The sequence below is a fragment of the Paroedura picta genome, chromosome 12, assembly GCF_049243985.1.
Source record: "Paroedura picta isolate Pp20150507F chromosome 12, Ppicta_v3.0, whole genome shotgun sequence".
Lineage (NCBI taxonomy): Eukaryota > Metazoa > Chordata > Lepidosauria > Squamata > Gekkonidae > Paroedura > Paroedura picta.
In genome coordinates this window covers 13,308,853-13,327,276 of record NC_135380.1, presented here as the reverse complement: position 1 = coordinate 13,327,276, position 18,424 = coordinate 13,308,853, and the positions used below count along the sequence as shown (strand labels likewise).

The 18,424-nt window shown below is 47.3% G+C and overlaps 1 protein-coding gene across 3 annotated transcripts in view; it reads left to right on the top strand.

The window, feature by feature from the left end:
* Positions 1–18,424, top strand: part of FEZ1 (fasciculation and elongation protein zeta 1) — a 45,684-nt gene that overhangs the window by 3,860 nt on the left and 23,400 nt on the right. For all 3 annotated transcript variants that reach the window (XM_077305448.1, XM_077305446.1, XM_077305447.1), the window contains exons 2-3: positions 2,699–3,040; positions 10,237–10,336. In XM_077305448.1, the coding sequence (XP_077161563.1) occupies positions 2,730–3,040; positions 10,237–10,336 (411 nt within the window). In that variant the 5' untranslated portion in view covers positions 2,699–2,729. The remainder of the gene's footprint in view (positions 1–2,698; positions 3,041–10,236; positions 10,337–18,424) is intronic.

The window sequence follows — 18,424 nt, the reverse complement described above, 5'->3', positions numbered from 1 at the left end:
AAAGACTGGCGGCACCTGGAAGAAATATTCTTCCGGTTTGTCATGCCCCTTCCCTCCAGTTCCATGTTCAGCTGCTTCCATCACATTGTATTTGGCTGGAGGGAATGTGAGGCTCCATGGGAAATGAAGTGGTGCATCGGAAGATCTGCTGCCTGCCCAGAAGGCCAGTGTCCCCTTGGGAACAGAGGTCATTCCTATTCCTCGAGAAGGTCCTTTTAGGGGGATTCAAGAGGAAGGTAGATAAAATTAAAAATCAAAGGCCTGAAAGGTCAGCTGCCAAGGGGAAGCAGCCTTAATCTACAGTGGAAATGTTTTCAGGTCTTCTCGCTCTATTCTACAGAGGTGAATAAAGGCTTCTGGTTGTCAGAAGCTGCGTGCAAGAGTTAAGGGTGTAGTCTGCATGGGGCTTTTTACCCAATCCCAGTCCGGATAAATCCCTGCTGCCTACAGGCCCTACACCAAATTCAATTTCCACTTTTATTTTGGGTGCTTTAAATTTTCCCTCTGCAACATGCACGATTGATCTCCCCTCCCCCAATCCAGGTATTTCCCAGAGTTGGCAACTCTGGAGGTTAGCAACCCTTTACAGCCCTTGGAAACTGCTGGTTTTACCCCATGCTGGATGAAGCCTAGATCCACCCCAGCATGCTCACAATGAGTCCTTTCACTTTTGATACAGCCACTTGCATTCAGCTGAGACTAGAACATGTCCTAAAAGCAATTTGTGCCCTAAACATGTCCAAGGCCTGGCTCAAGACCTGAATGGGAGACCACCAAGGAAGTCCATGCACACTTCCGCCAAATAAATTATTGCCAGCCAAATTTAGTCTGGCCCCCCCAGGGAAAAAGGTGCAGCAGGATTTCTGATATCTGCAGATCCTCGTCAGAATGGCAGCAACAGTTTGCTGCTTTGTGCTGGAGGGTTGTCACAGAAACCGATCGACCGCCAAATGATTTCTAGGGTTCGCAACAGCAGCTTTAACAATGGACAAAATTTAACCCGGCCCACAAGTCCTTGGCTGCAGTCCATCTGCTAGCAACCGGACCGGGTGGAAAACAGCAGGCAAAGAGGCAGTTTCCTTTTAGACGGGCCGAGGCCTGTGGGCTACAGGGCTCTGGCTTGGTCCCATGTGTGGTTGCCGGTAATGAACTCACTCTGTTTGCAGTCTCCAAAAGCAGTTAACGGCACACTTTGCAACTTTAGCTGGGTCAGGCTGGAGATGATAAATGCAACACATTAAAGCCGAAAGTCAGGAAGCAAGCTGAGCCATCCCTAATGGAGGAGCCTTTCCAGACAATGTTGTTGTTGTTGTTGCTGTTGTTTAAATGGCAATTATTGTGTAGCTGTCGCACAGAGTCCAGAGGTGTTCCCATTTGTTGTGGGCACTGTCACATATTCCCAACACTCAGTCGACAGCTGGGAAAATGCAGATTTTCCTGGCATCTGTTGCAGTGGTAAGTATTGGATCCCAAGTCAAAGACATCCGTTTCTCCCCTCTCCCAGGGGGATTAGAGACCCTGCTTCCTGGAACTTCTCCTCCTTCTCCCAGCTACTGTGGTGGGGAAGTTATGTTTTCAATAAGTACAAGGTTTATATAGTCTGGAGATCAGTTGTAATTCCTGGAGAACTCAACCCCCCCCCCCCCACTCAAATTGGCCACACTAATCCCTGCTTCCCTTTTGCTCTTAAAATTAGACCCTTCTTTCCATGTGAGCTGGACAAAACACATGGAGCCGTTATCATGCTAGAGTTTCCAGCTCAGGTTGGAAAATTCCTAGATATTTTGGGGCAGAACCTGACAAGGGCAGAGTTTGGGGAGGGAAGGGAGCTGAGCAGGGTTGTGTTGTTGTGTATCACTGTACGGGGCAGTGTTGCTCAGTATTCTTGGTCCTTAGGGAACAACAGGGGGAGGACTTCTGGAGTTCTGGCCCTGGTGGCCCCTGGGTTTTGGCCACTGTGTGACACGGACTGGATGGACCATTGGCCTGATCCAACGTGTCCTCTGGTACAGGGGTAGTCAACCTGTGGTCCTCCAGATGTGCATGGACTACAATTCCCACGAGCCCCTGCCAGCAAACGCTGGCAGGGGCTCATAGGAATTGTAGTCCATGCACATCTGGAGGACCACAGGTTGACTACCCCTAGTATGTTCTTATGTCATACAGCCTGTCCTTTGAAGCTGCCATTTTCTTAAGGGAAATAGATTTCTGCTGTCTACGTTCCATTTGTAATTCCAACAGACACTAGGCCCCACCAGGCGGTTGGCAACCCTGCCTAGATGGGAGTATATTACTGGAGTATATTTCTCTACAACTAAAGAAACAAACACAATTCCATGCAGAGAAGCTATTTGTGGGTGATGCACATTTCACTCCTTTCTTTTTTATTTAAAGTTTTCGCAATATTTACGCATGCCAACGAGCACTGCCACCTGACTAAAGAAATCTTAATGAATAGCAAGGATTCCTAACCAATCAGTAGATGATTTGCTTACCCCATTTTAAAAAATAAGAAACAAGCCGTTCTTGCCCATTTTTTCTAGTAGCTTGCAGGCATCCTATGTTGCTTGCATCCACTTGTCATTTATTTTGTTGACTTTCAAGATAGGATGTCCCAGCCCTACCAGCCCCAGTGGACACCAGCGTCACTGTTTTTTTATTGCTGTTGGCTCATCAATGTCCTTTCTTTGTATCCCAGAAGCCATCACTGTGTCCTTAGCCAGCCCAAGATGGAAGCCCCCCTGGTAAGCTTGGATGAAGAGTTTGAGGACCTAAGGCCATGTTACATCAATGACAGGGATGACAAATCCCACTATTACTATGGATCTTCCCCTCGGCATTTGGAAGACCCTTCCCTTTCGGAGCTGGAGAACTTCTCTTCTGAAATCATCAGCTTCAAGTCCATGGAAGACTTGGTCAATGAGTTTGACGAGAAGCTCAACGTGTGCTTTCGGAATTACAATGCCAAAACGGAGAACCTGGCCCCTGTCAAAAACCACCTCCAGATACAAGAAGAGGAAGAAAATCTGCAGGATGAAGAGTGAGTAGATCCAAAAGACTCCTTTGTCCTGGAAGAAACATGTCAAAGGGATTTGGTGTGTGAATGAAGTGTGTTATTGGCCTCTTGCTCCTAATGTTCACTCATGGTCATGCATCAATTTAGCTATTGGACAGGAATGCTTCACACTTTGCTCAGTGAAAAGGTAACCACAGGTAGACTCTACCTGTGTTTTATAGGTGCCATCTTTGTGAGTGTACAATAAAATGTATGTAACATGGGCCAAAGAGTACTGCAGTTGTTCAGCCCTACATCCTGAAGTGTGGGGATGGGACCTGTGACCCTGTGCTGCCTGCGGCGTGTTTTCTCTACTAAGCAATGCCCCCTCCTTTTAATGGATGCTCTTCCATTGCTATTTTTGCAGTGTTTCCCAAAATAAATGTTAATGAAAACAGTTCTTAGAGCTTTGCCTTTTACCCAGCAACAAAATTCATTATCATGCGCGCCACAAACAGCGGCCACAGTGTTGACCACAGGACCCCGGGAAAAGCCGAAACTGAATATATGAACAAATGTTTTCGGTGCTGCAAGGATTTAGGGCTGATTCGTGTTGACAGGCATGGGAGGGGGAGCCTGTATTCCTGTGGTTGGTTCGGCACATTGGCCCAGAGCAAAGCTGTAATAAGGGCATAAGCAGCTGGTTTCTAGAGGCTGCTGCTATAACTCTCCTCAAGTGGCCTCAGAACTGGTACCTGGAATTCTCCACCCCCCATTCCCTGCCCCCTCCCATGCAGCTTTGGAAGAGGGGTGGAAAGAAAGGGTTAATCTTCCCACCAAGCAGCCTTTCCCTGTCTTCCAAGCAGGTTGCCTTGGGCTGCTAATTAAAATTGTGGGGGATTCTAATCTCAGATCTTGCAACTCTGTCTCTTTTTGCCCTGTGTATGCACTGGAATGGCTGTGCACGTATGGATCTACCTGTTTTGGGCAAGATGAACCATTTTGTTTTGTGACGATGATGTTTTGGTGACTCGCTGGAACTGTTTACCCTTACTAACAGCTTCTTAATTTGTTGTCCGGGGGGTTTGGAGCAGTGTTTACCCCTTATTGTTCCAATGTGCCTTGAGAATTTTTTATGTGGAGATCACAATATACAAATATTTTAAAGGAATACACAAGGGCCTCCAGTTCTGGAATGGGAATTGCAGTAGAAGTGCCTCCCCCACAGCTCAGTTATGGGAAACAGGGCAAAATCTTACAGCTGTGGATTCATGTGGGTAGCCATGTTGGTTTGGAGGAGCAGAGCAAAGTCCTCTGGCCCCATCAAAAAGTTTAATTAAGCCAAAGCTTTCGTACATAAACTTCATTGGTCTTGAAGGTGCCAGTGGACTACGACTTCTGGTTTACAACTATTTTATTCCCATGGCATTTGTAATTCTTACGTAATCTGTCTAGGGCAGGGATTCCCAAACCAGGGGTCCGTGGGAACTCTGAAGGGGGTCTGCGGGAGTGGCGTGGTATGGGGGGGACTGGGCTGCCTTCTCAGCTCCTGCTGTTCTTTCCAGCCAACATGAGTCAGAATAGTAGTAAAGGCGAAGGGAGAGAGTAAAAGGAGGGCTAAAGGTACGGGTAATGATGTCACTTCTGGGGGTGTGGCCGGGGGGCATGGCCAGCTGGCATGCCTTCCAGGGCTCCTTGAAGCTTGAAAAATTATTTCAGGGGCTCCTCTACAGTCAAAAAGTTGAAAAAGGCAGGTCTAGGGAGGCATCCTGTGCCTTTATTACATGATAGGTGATCTTTTTACTTTATTTGCTGAGCTGATTTTTCTGCTGAGTTCTACAGGTTGCTTATTTGTATAGTTTTAGGTTGCTGCTAATAATGTTGTGATACGTTACTTGTTTTTAATTCAGAATTTTAATATTTTCCTAAGCTGCCCTGAATAATTCAGTAGCAGGACAGGCTATAAATACCATGATTGGAATTAAACAGAGTTACACTCTGAAGTCCACTAGAAGGGGGTAACTCTATTTAGGATAGCCCCATCACTGCTTTTATTACTTGCCTTTCTGCAGATCAATTCCACAGTTTCAAAATGATGAGGATGGTTGTATGGCTTAGCATTGTTTGTGTTAGACACTTAAGGGTATATTCAGGCTCTTTTCTATCTTTATTCTCTTTGTTGCAATCAAAGCCCTTCAAAACGAGAGATGCCAACCTCCAGGTGGGACCTGGGGATCCCCTGGAACTCTAGCTCATCTCCATACTAAAGAGATCAGTACTCATGGAGAAAATGAATGCTCTGGAGTAGGGGTGGTCAAACTGCAGCTCTCCACATGGCCATGGACTACAATTCCCATGAGCCCCTGCGTGTGTTTGCTGGCAGGGGCTCATGGGAATTGTAGTCCATGGACATCTGGACAGCCGCAGTTTGACCACCCCTGTTCTGGTACGATATTGTACTCTACTGAGGTCTTTGTACTGCCAGGCTCCATCCCTAAATCTCCAGGTGTTTCCCAGTCTGGGTCTGGCAACCCTATTCAAAGCATGTAACTAGAGTGGGGACCATTACTGGTGATGGACCTGATTCACTGTGCATACAAAGTATGTGTTGGGAAGCAATAGCCAGCAAGAGATTTCCAGTTGCTTGCACACTTGGTGAAAGAGACATGTATAATATCATGACAATCGACATTTGCCCCCCTTTCCCGCCCCCAACACTGCTTTACATGTCAAAAAAGCACAGCATCTCCAAACAGCCCAAGGAGGCAGGGTGACAATAGAACTGGATTCCATTGCATTCAGGAATATAATGGGTGCTAGATTGGGGGTAGGGGTGGGGGTGGGGGTGGAAGAAATTGGTGGACAGCTGCCTCCCAGGATCTGGAAAGGCTGCAGGTAGCTGGTATGGAACTCACCAGCAGGGGCAGCTCTCACGCGGTAGGGATCTGCAGCCTCCGAGCCTCGGAGGGAAGTGGAAGGAGGAGGGGGGTGGTCAGGGGTGGGGGACGGAAGGCAATTAGCTGGCTGCTGGACAGACAGGCAAGCCAGTTAAAGGAGGAGGCAGGGGCGGGACAGCCACCCTGAGTGAGTGTTAAGCACTGAGTGGTACTTAAGCCATGAGACACGCTCCTCCTCCAAGGCCTTACCAGAAATATATTATGTGGAACAGATTGTAGATACAATTGTGCTGCAATTATTCTTGTAGGTATCACCGTGTTTTACTTCTTTGTCTCATTCACCTCCTGTATTCTTTGGAGTTCACCTGGTTTTATAGTTTGCTCGTGGCATTGTTCTCTGATTCTCTGATCCTGGCCCGAGCCCATTGTTTGTTGGTTGTTTTATGGTGTCTGTCTGTACTCTTTTATACCCCGTAATCTGCCTTGCATCCCAGGGGAAAAGTCTGCTATAACAAAGTGAATTAATAAATATTGGTTGTGTATGTCTCGCTGAAGGAAGGCATATGTTACGTTTCAAGGCAGCTAACCACAACTACAACAAAAATGTCAGTTCAAGCAATGCCAGCTAATCAAATCATCATCCACAAAATGGTAACACCCCCACCCCCCAGAGACACAGCCAATAAAAACATCAGTAGAACGGCAGGATTAGCTGAAGTGAAACCACCCTCCATTAGCATGGGTAAAATTGTTGTGACTTGGTGCCTAAAAGTGAGGCTGGAACCAACGTAGATGTCTCTGGGGTGGGTTCCCCATCACAGGAAAGGTTCTGCTCCGAGTCTGGTTTCTGTCCGCCTAAGTTCCGAGAACAGGGCGATTCGGAGAAGAACCTCGAGAGAGAAACTGCTGTGCTTGATTGGGAACAGGCTACCCTTAAGGGAGATTTGTTCCACCATCTGTCAAAACAGGACTGGGCTAACACAGTGAGGAAGAACAGTATTTTGGACCAAAGGGCTGCAATCAGATTAATTTCTTATATCGTGACGTAGTAGCACCAGGCTTGCCAGTTTCCAGGTGACGGCTGGAGATCTCCCGGTATTTCAGCCCAGGGGTAGTCAACCCGTGGTCCTCCAGATGTTCATGGACTACAATTCCCATGAGCCCCTGCCAGCATTTTCTGGCAGGGGTTCATGGGAATTGTAGTCCATGAATATCTGGAGGACCACAGGTTGACTACCCCTGTTTCAGCCGGCCTCCAGGTTACAAAGATCAGTTCCCCTGGAGAAAATGGCTGCTTTGAAAGATGAGCTCTACCCAAACTGTGGCTCTCTGGGTGTCCACAAACTACAGTTACCATGAGCCTCTGCCAGCCTGGTGCTTGCAGGGACTCATGGCAATTGTAGTCTATGGACATCTGAAGAGCCACAGTTTGGCCACCCTGTGGCGTTATGGCCCTCTGAGATACCTCCCCGTCGCTAACTCCGCCTTTCCCAGGCTCCACCCTCAAAATCTCCAGGTATTTCAGCCTGTGAGCTGTGCACATGAACAATTGCTCATTAACCAGTGGAAGCTCCGCTCAGCAGCAACGTGGGGTTGCTCAGGGTCCTGTGCTGCCCATTGCCCATTTTAAGATTACAGCAGTCGTGTTCTGTTTAGGATGTGTCCTGCTCTGCTCAGGAGGGAGAAAAAATGAGAGGGAACATCGCTGGCAGCCCTAAGTAGCACTATGTGTGCATAATATTTCTGGGAATCAGAGTGGCAGACTAATGCTGTCAGTAGTTGAACAGAGGTTTCTTCTGTGTTGGTAGCCCAAATAAACTCAGCATCTCTTTCATGGGCAGAAGCATAATTTCTCCTTGTAGTATACTATAACCCCCAGATTTTTCACTTTATCTTTGTTCTTTTTGCTGTCGAATCTGTTGTTTCCCTGTTTGGTTCCCTGCAGCTGCTGTCATTAATTTTTCTTTCTTGGCTTGGCCCCAGAAATGTGGTGGTGTTTTTGCCTTTTCCGAATAGAGACGGCATTTAGCATTGTAACGATGTGGGCAAGGATGTACAGTAGAGCTCCGTGTTTTGTAGACCTCATCTATGCAGAAAAATATACCTCGTCGTCTTCATTTACCATAGGTGCAAATCCAGTCCTGTCGAAATCAACCCGTCCGTCCTATTTTTATTCTGCCCTTTGTTCAAGAAGCACAGTGCAGCGTACATGGCTCCCATGTCTTGCCGTTTATCCTCAGCAATACTGTTAGGTGGGTAAGGTTGCCAATCTCCAGCTGCTGGCTGGAGATCTCCCAATATTTCAACAGGTCCCCAGGTACAGAGATCAGTTTCCCGAGAAAAAAATGGCGGCTTTGAAGGGTGGACTCTGTAGCATTGTACCAAGCTGAGGTCCCTCCCCAAACCCCGACATCCCCAGGCTCCACCCATAAAACATCCAGACACTTCTCAACCCAGATATGGTAATCCTATAGGTAGGCCCAGCTGAGGCAGGGCATTTCATCTAGTGAGTTCCAGGACTGAATCAGGTTTTGAAACTGGGTCTCCCCCATCCTCCCCAAAGGGAAGGTAAAATTCCAATTAACATCAATGCAGCGGGTGGGATTTTATGTCATCTCTGTGGAACGACTGTTGCCCCCTTGTTTTCTAAATGGAAGTGACTTGGATTATCCACGGACCGCTCAAATCTGCGAGAGTCTCATTGGAGGATCTGTACTCATGTGAATGAAACTGTGCCGAGGTCAGCCGAGTGCCGTGTTTGACTCCTGCTGATTTGGTGTTTGAATTAATTCTGCAAGCGTGCAGTGAAGTGGAAGCAGAGGCCGCTGAGCGTGCAAGCGTATTCATTTCGGCCACTGGCTGTGCAAAGCGTGCCAACAGAGCAGGAACCCCAGATGATAAATAAAGCTGATGAGATAGCGGGCAATCAATAAATACGTATCAAGAGGACACAGAGTAGCCATAGACTGAGGGGAAGTGGTCTCGGGACAAACCGTCAAGGCCTTCAAGGGGTAGGACCTACGCAGGACCAAATTCATGGTGGGGCTGGCTGTTTTGAGGGCATGGGAAAGACCCCCTCTGTTGTGTACCTACAAATTTAGCAGCAATGTGCTCTCCTCTCCCTCCTCTCCTCTCCTCTCCTCTCCTCGCATTGGTCTGTATGCTTATGCACCCAAGGAAGTGTTGTTGAGTCAAGTCCTCCTAGGCCCACAGTTAGGGTTTCCAGAGCCAAGTTGGGAAATACCTTGAGATTTTTGGGGTGGAGCCTAGAGAGGGCAGAGTTTGGGGGAGGGGAGGGGCCTCAGCAGAGCAGCCATTTTCTTCAGGGGGGCTGATCTCTGTAGGTGCCCCCTTGAGATTGGCTACTCTACCCAAAGGTTGCTTGAGGTGCTCCCTGTGTGAGGAGGTCATCAGATGACAGCCCTGCCAAAGTTCAGATCTAGCCTGAAAACCAAAGTTTAGATCAGAATTCCATTGCTGTGGGAACTTCCTTCCTCACTGATTGCAACAGGTAGATTAAACCTGTGTTAAACCTATGCAATTAATTGGATCAGATATCTATTAAGCAATGTAACACGACAGGGATTGTGTAGATCTGAAACAAAGCAGGAAGGGTTTAGGCTATGTTAGATAATGAAGAAAATGACGTTATGTAAGTAGAGAATATTGCATTAACAGCAAGATAATGTGTACAGCAATCAGGTGATACCTATACAGCACACAGTGTACTATTCTATGTGTGCTGGAGCTGAGGAGAGTCCATCACTCACACTTGACTGTCACTCAGGTTAGGGACCTCAGACCCAGCCTGTGCAAGCTGTAACTTGAGAATCAAAGAGCGTATCCTAGAAGTAATGGTGAGGTCGTTGAGTCAAGAACTCGGGCATCCTGGATTCCAATCCTGATCTAGCTGTGGGCACACTGGGGGTGCTATTTGCCAAGTCATAACCTCTCCCCGTAGACTCCCATCAGTTCAAATTAGAACAGTCTTGACCTGTTTTCCAGGTTTGTTATGAAACTGAATGAAACCGTGTCTTTAGTGATTTCACTTTATGCACAGGAGAATTGGATTTGAAGTGTTGGGAATGATTTTTGTTTTCATGATTTCAGCCCTATTTGCCATGTTGAACTAAACACGAATTGGGTTTATTTGTACTGGTTTTGCACCAAGTCGGGCCTGCCTTGGGCACATAGTGGCAGTCAGTTTTGAGGCTGCCTTGTCAGCCCCATTTTGTCACCATCCTTTTTGAAGTCTGCCTGGTGAAGAAATTTCCCAAAGTTCGCCATGGCTCCTTGTTGAGACATTTCTCCCGTTTTAACATCCCCTTCTTCTTCCCCCCCCAGGGTTTGGGATGCTCTTACAGACAATTACATCCCATCCATCACGGAAGATTGGAGGGACCCGAACATCGAAACGCTAAACGGCAACATCTCTGACACGGAGGTACTTTCCTGGATTTGTGTCTCCTCCCCTTCCCCTCCCTCCGCTAATCTCTAGAGCAGGGGTAGTCAACCTGTGGTCCTCCAGTTGTCCATGGACTACAATTCCCATGAGCCCCTGACAACATTTGCTGGCAGGGGCTCATGGGAATTGTTGTCCATGGACATCTGGAGGACCACAGGTTGACTACCGCTGATCTAGATGACATAATCCCGCCAGGCTGGTGGGGACGCATGGTTTGAAACGTGGCCGGCTGGAATTCAGTGCTTAAGCATGAATGCATGCAAAACGAAATCAGACCCTGGCCACCGTTCCATGAATGAGGGTGGATAGACGTGAGAGCGAAGCATTTATGGGATAGCAGTAGAAATTTCCTGGTGGTGCTTGAACCGAGGCCATTGTCCTTTGCTAAAGAAGAAGCATGCTTAATGCGTGGGGGGTGGACTGTGGGGTGTGTGCGGAAATGGCGAATGGAGCTGTCAAATCCGTGTCTGTAAAGAGCGACATTGTCATCTAGGCTGCTGCTGTCTTTGAGAGAGACGTCGACAAGGTCTGTACCGCCTTCCCCCCTGACACGTTCAGAACAATGAGGCCTGGCAGCCTGCTGAACAATGGGGGCTGTGATGGGCGAAGGAGGCACGTTGCAGAGCGCTGTGGGCAATGAACCAAGCCCTTGTGCTGCCACTGCATTTTCTGGCGCTGCCGTGAGGTCATAGATGGAATGCTCTCAGGTGGTCGAAGGTGTTTTCCTTGAGCCTCCTTGGTGTTGCAGGTTCTAATCTGGAGATCCGGGTTTGATTCCCCACTCCTTCACAGGCAGGCAGCTGGGTGACCTTGGGCCAGTCTCAGTTCTCACTGAGCTCTCTCAGCCTCATCTTTCTCGCAGAGAGGAAAGGAAAGAAGAAGAAGAAGAAGAAGAGTTGGTTCTTATATGCCGCTTTTCCCTACCCGAAGGAGGCTCAAAGCGGCTTACAGTCGCCTTCCCATTCCTCTCCCCACAACAGACACCCTGTGGGGTGGGTGAGGCTGAGAGAGCCCTGATATCACTGCCCGGTCAGAACAGTTTTTATCAGTGCCGTGGCAAGCCCAAGGTCACCCAGCTGGCTGCATGTGGGGGAGCGCAGAATCGAACCCGGCATGCCAGATTAGAAGTCTGCACTCCTAACCACTACACCAAACTGGAAAGCGATTGTATGCTGCTTTGAGACTCCTTCAGCTGGTAAAAAGCAGGGTACAAACACTCAGCTCTTCTTCTTCTTCTGCCTCCCCCACCAAATAAACCTGAAAAGAGCAAGCCATCGGTCTGTCAAGGTCAGACTTGCCCGCTCCGATTGGCAGCAGCTCTCCAGGGTCTTTCACTTCACCAGTTTCGTGACCGGAGATGTCGAGGATTGAACCTGGGAACTCCTGCAGGCAAAGTGGGTGCTCTGTCATTGAGCCTGCCCAGGTAGCTTCCTGTCTCCTTCCCAAACGGTTTTGTCAGCTAATTGAAGGACTGTTCAGCCCGTCTGCATGAACAGTGGTGCAAAGGCCGAGCTACAGCATGGACTGTGCCGCTTCAGGGGAAATGGTTCCAGCCCACCCATTTGGCTTCTGTGGCAGATTTCATTTGCAGGAGTAAGTAAGTAAGTTCATTATTGCCGTGGCCTTGTGCCATAATAAAATTAAAATGATGATGACCGATACGTTAACAAACAAAAGTTAACTGAATTCAGATTAAAAGGTTTAAAACTTAAATATAGAAGTTTATAGCCCCCCCGGGGGGGTCTGAAGTATACATCACCTCCCCCCATCCTCTATCGCCTTGGTAGGTGGGAGTAGATTGTGATTGGCTGCCGCCATGTTATGTTATGATTTTAAATGCCTTTTAAATGCGCCTCTTGTGGCGCAGAGTGGTAAGGCAGCAGAAATGCTGTCTGTAGCTGTCTGCCCATGAGGTTGGGAGTTCGATCCCAGCAGCCGGCTCAAGGTCGACTCAGCTTTCCATCCTTCCGAGGTCGGTAAAATGAGTACCCAGCTTGCTGCTGGGGGGTAAACGGTAATGACTGGGGAAGGCACTGGCAAACCACCCCGTATTGAGTCTGCCAAGAAAACGCTAGAGGGCATCACCCCATGGGTCAGACATGACCCAGTGCTTGCACAGGGGACACCTTTACCTTTACCTTTAATGCCTTTTAATGGGGTTTTAATTGGGGGTTTTAGGAGAACTGTCACCTTCCACGAGCCTACCCAGGGAGTGGCGGGAAATAAATCAAATAATAATAATAATAATAATAATAATAATAATAATAATAATAATAATAATAATATAAGGCCAAGAAATAACACAGTTATACCTTTATGCAGTTGTACATAATCCACTCCAAGCTGCATAGGAAACAAACCATTTCCTAGTAGATTCAGGTGGGTAGCCATGTTGGTCTGAAGTAGCACAACAAAACCAGAGTCCAGTAGCACCTTTAAGACCAACAAAGATTTATTCAAGGTGCGAGCTTTCGAGTGCAAGCACTCGAAAGCTCACGCCTTGAATAAATCTTTGTTGGTCTTAAAGGTGCTTTTTGTTGTTGTTGTTAGGTGCGAAGTCCTGTCCGACCCATCGCGACCCCATGGACAATGATCCTCCAGGCCCTCCTGTCCTCTACCATTCCCCAGAGTCCACTGCACTCTGATTTCATTTCCTAATAGATAACAATAAAAACGTGCCCACCTCCAGCATGACCGCTGGGAACATGTCTGTCAGGAGAAACTTAATCCGACACTCATCCAAGCCAGAAATACAGAACAGCATTTTGATTCAGTCTATGGTGTAAACTGCATGGAGCTTTTATTCCAATCCCAGGTCGATTCAGTCTCTGCCGTCTACACAGAATGCGATTTCCGTTTTGATTTTGGGCGAATTTAAATTTTCCTTCTGCAGCAAGAAGGATTGATCCGGAGTGAACCTACCTTTATTGTGCTATATCTTAGAGTGCTTTTAAACCTCAATATTTCAAGATCTGGATTGGGAAAGCAGGCTGTTTTGAACCTCCGTGGTAGAGATGCCCTGATTGGCCAAAGGTAGCTATGTGACAAGCTTGCCTTTAAGGGAGAAGCCCCTAATTTCTTTCAAATTCTGTCGGTCTTGGATTTTTTCTCCCTTCTGTGCCTTCTTTGATCCTCTCCCCCCCCCTCCAAGAAAAGAAACAGGCTCCCTGCTTGGCTCCTCTCCCCCCTCCCCCTTCAAGAAGAAAAAGAAAGAGGCTTGGCTCCCCCCCCCCTTCTGAACTACCCTAACCACGTGCAGAACACTTTCCTCTTTCAATGGAGGGGGGGGGGAGAGGAAGACCCGAGTTCAAGTCGATCTGAATTCAACAGGATTGACAATGGAATAAACAAAGTAAGTGCAGACTCTGCCTAGGTCGGATAGAATCATAGAAGATGATGTAACCCAGTTAAGCTGAGGGGAGCACTCTGAGTCCTCAGTAAACTGGATGTGAATACGTCTGAGGCCTTGATGCCACCATGGCGCTGGGGTAGAAACCCACTGAAGGATGCTCTTAGTGCAGCCCCAGCTGCATTAATCTCTTAGCTTTTCATGTAAGCCAAGCCAGGTGTTTTGGGGAGCATGCTCTCTTCCTCCAAACACCTCAGGTGACTCCATGCAACCTTTTGCAAGATAATGTGTGTTAGTGAGAGAACTAACAGTGGAAGGGGGCCAAAGTGATGAAAAGGAGGCTGGTCAAGATCAGTGTTCAGGGTCAATGTTGTTGGACTCATGCTGAGAGCCCTGGATTGACCTTCTCATGGGAGAAGTGCCTTCAGGCAACCGTCAAGGCACAATGCAAGAGCATCCTTTCCACCTGGACCAGATTCTCCTGCAACATGGTGGCGACTTTCTTATTTCAGCATTGCCAGACCCCATTAGGCCTGATAAGAGTACAAGAAAACCATACTGTGTTCCCTCCAGCATGTCTGCAATTGCGGGAAGGAAGGGAGCTGTGACGGAGGGAGGTGGGTGGAGGAAACCAGGTCATGATTGGTAAGGAAGTGGTATCTAATGGAGGAGTAGTGATAGTCACCTGCAGGTGCCCAACGGCAAATATTCTAGCACTGCATAAAACGGTGCATAGCAACCTACTACTCTTTGACTGTCACTGCTTGGTCTTTGCTGCCAACAACACTGGAATAGTCCGTGCTGTAGTTTCAAGCTCCCTCCAGCAACGCCCTCAAGCAGGGCTAGAATAGAATGTTCCAAGTGGCCAGTACAGGAACCTTCTTCTCCTTGATCATCGCAGGTGTCGCCGGGTGAAGCCGTCCACTTGGTCTCTGTTTTGATGTCTGCATACCCCAGCTCCAATGGAGAGAGGAACGATTTGCTCCCGCACTGTGGAATGTGTGTTTGTGTGTTGGCTTTGCAGGCTGACGAATGGGGGAATTGCCGCTTCCACCTCCAGCTTCGTTATCCTGCTCAGTCAACAATAACTTATTAGTCCTTAAATTATTAATGGCTTTGCTGGAGTAAAGAACTAATTTAATCAGGCTGGGAAGCACGAGAAACAGATGGCAAGGAGATGTTGTTTTCGGCAGGCGGTGGCAGCCTTCACGTTATCCAGAATTCCCCCCAGTGGCGCATACGGTTTGGAGAGCCATGCGAGGACTTTCCAAAGCTCCTTGGCAGCCATTGCGGTTCTGTATGCGGTGTTCGCAACATTGGCCAAAGACTTAAAAAATAACTGTGTGTTGTGAATGTGCTGAAATTCACCCTTCAAAGGCAACACGTGTGAGAAGGGATGTGAGTCCCAGCGATCAGCTAGCTCAGAGCGTCCTAAATGACGGCTCAGAACCCAAGTTCAAAACTTGGGCCAGGAAGTTCATTGGATGACCAATGGGCTACTCTTTCCTAGCCTTGTTTGTCCACCACAGGGTTGTTTTGTGGATGAAGTAGAGCAGGGGTAGTCAAACTGCGGCCCTCCAGATGTCCATGGACTACAATTCCCAGAAGCCCCTGCCAGCGAATGCTGGCAGGGGCTTCTGGGAATTGTAGTCCATGGACATCTGGAGGGCCGCAGTTTGACTACCCCTGAAGTAGAGCAAGGGAGAGTCCAGAGATCCTTGGGAGAAGGGCTGGATTAAAACACAGCAGTGTTTGGCCAAACTTGGCGTGAGCTTCCCGCTCTTTGCAGCTGAGTGGTAGATTCAGTCTGTTGATTAAGCCTATTGAATTGATACAGGCATTTTATGTGACAATTACTCAATGACCGTCCAAACATACTTCGACATGATGTGTGGCTCTGAAATCAAGGACCTCTTTCTTCAGTCAAGCGTAAAGGAATCGTGTTCCTGCAGGCTATATGAAGCCTGAACCCGGTGCCTGTAAAATTAGGGTTGTGTTATATATTTAAGGCAGTCTTAAACATTTTCAGACTCACAATCCATCTCTGACCCCAGCTTTGAACATGGAACCCACTTTTAATGTTTAACTGCATTTTTGTCTCCCTCTAATCTCTCTCTTTACCAGGGTACTCCCTAAACCTGCCCCTTGGGATATGGTTTAATTCCTTTCCAATGAATAACAATAACACATTACAATATGTAATACCATATTGATAGTTTTACATCAATAACTAATGCATATGAAGGCATCGATAACATTACCCACAAGCAAATAATATTAATAATTCAAATCCAGCTTGTTAAAATAATGTAGACACACACCAAAATGCACCAAAATGTGACGTTTGTTTCCATGGCAACAATAATGACGAAAACGGCAGCACAACAGATTTCCCTATCGTATTTTCTGGCATGCTCAACCCTCACGGTTCAGTTTATTTGGCCCTCCCTTTTAAATAAAGCACCAATTCATATTTTTTGTGATTGTTATACAAAAACAACATTACATTTTAGAATTAGGCTGTTAATTCCCCCCTTCCCCCTCGTGAATTTGTATCAGTGTAGGGCAGGGGTAGTCAAACTGTGGCCCTCCAGATGTCTATGAACGTTGAGCGAATGCTGGCAGGGGCTTCTGGGAATTGTAGTCCATGGACATCTGGAGGGCCGCAGTTTGACTACCCCTGGTGTAGGGTTTATATTCTATGCAGTGTTGCATTTCTGTTGATAAGATGCTGCTCATATTTTGCATTTATGAATCTTTTTACATTGTGGTGGATGTGATGACTCTACGATTGCCAACCTCCAGGTGGCGTCTGGAGGTCTCCTGCTCTTCTGACCGATCTGTAGGCAACAAGGGTTAATTCACCTGGAGGAATTGTCCACTTTGGAAGGTGGACTCTGTGGCAGGATACCTCCCCTCTCCAAAGCCTCCACCCCCAAAATCTCCAGTATTTCCCAACTGGACTCTCTTTGTCTGCAGTGGAACAAGGTGGTAAAAACCTGATGTGATCCTAAGGGCTGTGCCACTTTAGGATGCAGTTGGCAGATGTGGTTTTTCGGTGTTCTTGAGCATGAAAAGCTCTGTGCAAGGAATGAACTATCGTGGCAATGAGAAAGCTAGGGCCTTTTCGCACAGGGATCTTTGTTGCAAATTGTTTGCGGAATGAAAAATCGCCATTTAAAATAGTGGAATTCGTCGTTTTGCACACCTGGCTTTGTAGTGGAATCAGTTGCGTTTTTTAGCGTTTCCCACAGGCTTCCGGTCTCGGCAGAAATCGCTAGAAAGGAAGCGCTATTGCCAAGCTCGTCCCGCCCCTGGCCGTCAAGCAGCCAATGGGCAGCCGTTAGCATGCTCCCAAACAGCCCCTTTCCCTTTAAGAAAGGTTTTTTTAAAAAAAAAACAGACCCATAGCAACGAATCTACATAGATTCCTTGCACTGGAGAGACCCATCCAGCTGCCTAATGTGAGCTGTCGTTTGATTGTATGATCGTTGGCACGCTGGCTCGAGTGATAAAAAAAAAATCCCCCCCCCCTCTCACGGCCCCGATTTTGGGCTGAATTAATGTGTAAAAAATAAAGGGACTTTATTTCAGCAAACGGGCTTTTATGTGGTTTGTGCTTAGTGACTAAAGGTGAAGGAATGAAGCCAGGGAAGCCTCTAAACAGAAAGAGGCTCGCCGGTGCGTTTATCCCCGCTCGCTCCGAGAAAAAAAAATGGCGATCGCTTCGCCGGAAGTTTGGATGACAGGCTCAGGAGGAGGGACTTTGAAGAACCCGCAACAATGGTAACGCACAGGTCTTTAGCGCTAGTGTTGCAGATTGGTTGCAGGAGTGTATCGCTATCCGGAGGGTGAATCCACTTTTCTGGATTCCCCTGAAAGCGCTAAAACGAAGCGCTTATTGCTGATCGGTTTCAGGAGTGTTGCAGATTGTCTACGACGTCGTGGGTAATGCCAAATTAGTAGCGTTTTCAATTAGCAACCATTGTGCTATTTTTAAGCCGTGGGAAATGGCCCTTAGTATGTGCTACTGGAATTAAACCTGTGCTTAGGCTTAATTCCAGTAGCACCTTAGATACAAACAAGAGTTTCAGGGTATTAGCTTTTGAGAGACAGATCTGGAAAGCTTATACCGTGAGAGTGTTAATGCCATTAAAGATAATCTGTACCTTGAAAGTTTCGTGGTCTCCAAAGTACGACATGTTCTCCAAGGACCAACGTGGGTTACCCTCTGAAATTATATTCTACAGTGGTTCTCTGCCCGGGACATTTTGAGGATATGGTATATAAATATAGCATATAGATATTATAAACAAATAGGAATAGGAGTATCTGTTTTGTACAAGACTTGGTGTGTGTATTTTTTGCCAGAGGCACACAAATAAGGCAGCATATACAGGCAGGCAGCAGCTGGCCAATTCATTTGCACACATGCTGTGCTTCATGCATTACAAAATGCATCCTTTTTTCTGCAGAGAATACATGGGGATTAGGCTCTCTGTAGGTGAAAAAACAAGTATTTTGTAATGCTTGAAGTACACAGCATGAGAATAAATGGGTGAGCTGTGAGCCTTTAGGAATGCAGTTCTGGTGTCCCATTCCTGCACGGAGCCTAATAGATTTTAAATTACTGACAAAAGAGAAATCTACCCTGCCTGTTTACCATAACTAACATTTAAGGCAGCTTGTAATTCATTTTAATGAATACAGTAATCCAT